General features: G+C 43.6%; 1 protein-coding gene across 1 annotated transcript in view; it reads right to left on the reverse strand.

Annotated features, from left to right (window-relative positions):
• The window catches only part of LOC139767436 (uncharacterized), a 6385-nt gene that overhangs the window by 1298 nt on the left and 87 nt on the right, over nt 1-5000 (reverse strand). The window contains exon 2 of the mRNA XM_071696817.1: nt 3568-3655. Coding sequence (XP_071552918.1) covers nt 3568-3655 — 88 coding nt within the window. The remainder of the gene's footprint in view (nt 1-3567; nt 3656-5000) is intronic.

Below are 5000 nucleotides of genomic sequence, written 5' to 3' on the forward strand. Positions count from 1 at the left end.
AAACGTTACATGTGGACACGTAAGCAAACGTTACATGTGGACACGTAAGCAAACGTTACCTGTGGACACGTAAGCAAACGTTACATGTGGACATAGCAAACGTTACATGTGGACACGTAAGCAAACGTTACATGTGGACATAGCAAACGTTACATGTGGACGTAGGAAACGTTACATGTGCACAGAACGTTTCTCATTCGCTCAGACTTATTTTTTTTGATAAAACCAAAAAAATTTTGAAAATGATACGCCTTTTCATATATTACCATAATTTGTGTAGTGGAGTAAATGATAATTCACTTATTGATAAATTCTTTTGAGCCCAAGTTAAATATATTTAAATTCCACACACAAGAATGTACATCTAATTCTATAACTCCTTATGAAACCATGTAGAAGTTTGAATTAGTTCTGTAACTCCTCTGTAGTGTAGTGGGTTAGCGTTGCTGACCATGAGTCACGTGCTGGCACACTTAAGGTTTGATGTCTGGACGGGACGGTGGGGCCCACATCCAACCCAGGTGGTCCTCCCTCACCAAAGGAATGAAGATGATGATAAATGAATGACTTAATGAAGGCTTGTCTGGTGGAGGTGGAAGAATTGAAACATTTGGATGTTTTGGATCAGGTGAAGCTGGAAATGTGTGTGTGTGTGTGTGTGTGTGTGTGTGGAAACCTTGAACTCCACACACACACACACACACACACACACAGTTCATGGCAGTTATAACAACTTCGACAGTAACTTCACCCCTCACAAAACCCCCCACAACAACCCAGAAGTTGTAAAGTTGTTGTGAAAGTGTCTATTTCTTATCACACACAAAGTTTTCAACTTAATGCAGTTGTATGTCTGTATGTATTCCCCTGTAACCATTGAGGAGACATATAGCTTTAATTATAATGAACAGAAGATATATATATATATATATATATATATATATATATATATATATATATACATATATATTTTTTTTTTTTTCATACTATTCGCCATTTCCCGCGATAGCGAGGTAGCGTTAAGAACAGAGGACTGGGCCTTTGAGGGAATACCCTCACCTGGCCCCCTTCTCTGTTCCTTCTTTTGGAAAATTAAAATAAAAAAATGAGAGGGGAGGATTTCCAGCCCCCGCTCCCTTCCCTTTTAGTCGCCTTCTGCGACACGCAGGGAATACGTGGGAAGTATTCTTAATCCCCTATATATATATATATATATATATATATATATATATATATATATATATATATATATATATATATATATATAATTTGTTGACATATATAAGGATATTATTGTAAATAATGACACAAAGGTTATAGAAAACAATAGGCGGAAACTTTAACGTTAACAGATGTGAAGCAAAAGAGTTGTAACAAAGACGGAAGAAGAGATAATGGAGATAAGAAAGAGAAGAGATGACAGCCAGGCAGGAAGTGAGACAAAGAGAGAGAGAGAGAGAGAGAGAGAGAGAGAGAGAGACTTCGTCTATTGATAACCAATACAGGAACGTATGTGACTGGCTTATATACAAGGGGAAGGTCCGCCATGTTTACTACACTCTCTCTCTCTCTCTCTCTCTCTCTCTCTCTCTCTCTCTCTCTCTCTCTCTCTCTCTTCCCATTGCTGTCTGTTTCCATTCCTGGTACAAGTTGACGTCGACTCGTTGGTGTGGCCAGGTTTGGTGTGGCCAGGTTTGTGTGGCCAGGTTGGTGTGACCAGGTTTGGTTCGTTGGTGTGACCAGGTTTGTGTAGCCAGGTTTGTGTGGCCAGGTTTGGTGTGGCCAGGTTTGGTGTGGCCAGGTTTGGTGTGGCCAGGTTTGGTGTGGCCAGCACACACCAGCCGTGGTGACCGGCGATCGTCCACCTCATGACCAACCAACACACATGTAAAGCTGAACATACAGGAGAGAGAGAGAGAGAGAGAGTGGGGGAGGGAGGGAGGGAGAGAGGGGGAGGGAGGGAGGGAGGGAGAGAGAGAGAGAGAGAGAGAGAGAGAGAGAGAGAGAGAGAGAGAGAGAGAGAGAGAGAGAGTGGGGGAGGGAGGGAGGGAGAGAGGGAGAGAGAGAGAGAGAGAGAGAGAGAGAGAGAGAGAGAGAGAGAGAGAGAGAGAGAGAGAGAGAGAGTGGGGGAGGGAGGGAGGGAGAGAGGGGGAGGGAGGGAGAGAGAGAGAGAGAGAGAGAGAGAGAGAGAGAGAGAGAGAGAGAGAGAGAGGGGGGGGGAGGGAGGGAGGGAGAGAGAGAGAGAGAGAGAGAGAGAGAGAGAGAGAGAGAGAGAGAGAGAGTGGGGGAGGGAGGGAGAGAGAGAGGGGGTGGGGGAGAGAGAGGGGGGGGAGGGAGAGAGGAGAGAGAGAGAGAGAGAGAGAGAGAGAGAGAGAGAGAGAGAGAGAGAGAGAGAGAACAGGAGGGGAATACATGTAGAGAGTCCAGGGAATAAATGAGGGGGAGGGATGAGTGTAAATTGGGAAAAAATAGGGTTAGGTTATTGTGAACTGGGAAAAAATAGGGTTAGGATATTGTAAATTGGGGAAAAATAGTGTTAGGTTATTGTAAATTGGGAGAAAATACAGTTAGACGAGCGTAAATTGGGAGAAGGTACGGTGAGTGAATGTAAATTGGGAGAAAATGGGGTTTGACGAATGTAAATTGGACAGAAAATGGGGATAAGCGAATAGGTAAAAATCTAACCCCTCCCCAACCCCGTCTGTAACCCTGTTGCCACCCAAACCTCACACTTTGTGAGGTTAGTGGGCCAACCTCACACTTTGTGAGGTTAGTGGGCCAACCTCACACTTTGTGGGGTTAGTGGGCCATCCTCACACTTTGTGAGGTTAGTGGGCCAACCTCACACTTTGTGAGGTTAGTGGGCCAACCTCACACTTTGTGAGGTTAGTGGGCCAACCTCACACTTTGTGGGGTTAGTGGGCCAACCTCACACTTTGTGAGGTTAGTGGGCCATCCTCACACTTTGTGAGGTTAGTGGGCCAACCTCACACTTTGTGAGGTTAGTGGGCCAACCTCACACTTTGTGAGGTTAGTGGGCCAACCTCACACTTTGTGAGGTTAGTGGGCCAACCTCACTCTGATTTCTCCTCCCTGCAGCAAGGGTTCAACCAACTCATCACTGGGAACGTCCCTGAGGCTCATGTCTCCACAGGAAGCATTAGGAAAGTCGTCCATATGGATGAGGCGCATGATGGAGTCATTACAGAGGCGGAGCGGGCAATCCTCTCTCATTATCAGTTAATCATTTGATAACGAAATAAAGTTGATCATTTATCATGACTCACACCACACCTACTCTTTTCATGTATATCTATCACTGATAGATTATTGACGTGAGCTGTTCTGTATCTATCTATCTATCTATCTACTTAATCTATCATCGTCCAGTTTTGTTTACATCCTCGTATCTGTCTTCCTCATTATCTCAGTTGTTGCTCTCTCTCTCTCTCTCTCTCTCTCTCTCTCTCTCTCTCTCTCTCTCTCTCTCTCCTTCCCTCCCTCCCTCCCTCCCTCCCTCCCTCCCTCCTTCCCTCCCTCCCTCCTTCCCTCCCTCCCTCCACCTACCCGTAGTGCCTCTTCCTGGTCTGGTGTGAGGTCAGCAGGCGACTCGTGGGGAACGCTCTGTCGCACACGTTGCACGTCAGCGCCTCGTCTGTGGGCCAGAGATGCGACACGTTACAAACCTACTTGCCATCGAAGTGCAGCTATATACCGCCAAACTGCAGCTATTTAGTGTCAAACTGCAGCTATTTACCGTCAAACTGCAGCTATTTATCGTCAAACTGCAGCTATTTAAGGTCAAACTGCAGCTATTTATCGTCAAACTGCAGCTATTTAGCGTCAAACTGTAGCTATTTACCGTCAAAATGCAGCTATTTAGGTTTAAATGCAGTATTTAGCGTCAAACTGCAGCTATTTTTCCGTTTAAATAGCTATTTACCCTCAAACTGCAGCTATTTTTTCCCTCAAACTGCAGCTATTTAACGTCAAACTCAGCTATTTACCCTCAAATTTAGCTATTTAGGGCAAATTCAGCCCATTTTCCCTCAAATCAGTATTTTGGGCAAATGAGCTATTTCCGTTAAAGGTATTTGGGGAAAAGCCTTTTTTTGGGGAAAGCAGGGATTTTGGAAATTTGGTTTTTTGTCCTGCAGGTTTTTAAGCAAAAAGAGCATTTTGTAAAATGAGTTTTTTATCGTTTAAATTTACTTTTAAAAGGGAAACTTTTCAGCCCATTTTGTTTCAGTTTTTGGGGCCGGGGGGGGGGTTTTGGCAAAAGAGAATTTTGTCAAAGCAGGGGGTTTTACGTAAATCCCATTTTTTTGTCAAATTGGTTTTTCGTCAAAACATTTTTATCGTCAAAACACTTTTATTTTTTTTTAAAACATTTTTATCGTCAAAAGGTTTTATCAAAACACTTTTTTTATCAAACTTACCATTTTTTTGTCAAAACACATTTCTCAAAACGTTTTTCGTCCTGCGCTTTTCGTCAAAAGGCTATTTAGGGTCAAAATCAGCAACGAAAATCGCAACGGAAACGGAGGGCCCCTCAAAGGGCCAAACCTCAAACTGAGGATTTGGTCAAAATTCGGCCTTTTGGTTTGGGGGTTTTTGGGCCGGCCAGAAGGGGCAAAGCGCTAACCCTCCTGCGGAAGGGGGGCCGGGGCTTTTCGTTTGCGTTTTTCGTCCTTCCGTTTTTCGTAAAGAGGTTTTACCTCCTGGTTTTACGAAACCCGGAATCTAAAAGGAAGGAAACCCCAAAGAAAATGGGGTATTTAAATTTTAAATGAGTTTTTCCTAAAATTCCATTTTTGGAAACGAATTTTATCGAAACTGGGGATTTTTTTAGATTTTCTAAATGAGTTTTTCCCCAAAATTCCATTTAGGGAAAAAACCGGTTTTTTAACGAAACTGGGGTATTTTGGTCAAAAATGGGGGGTTAATTTTTCGTTTCCTGGAGGAAAAGGAAATCGGTTTTTTAAAACGAAATGGGATTT

Source organism: Panulirus ornatus, chromosome 61 (genome assembly GCF_036320965.1).
Source record: "Panulirus ornatus isolate Po-2019 chromosome 61, ASM3632096v1, whole genome shotgun sequence".
NCBI lineage: Eukaryota > Metazoa > Arthropoda > Malacostraca > Decapoda > Palinuridae > Panulirus > Panulirus ornatus.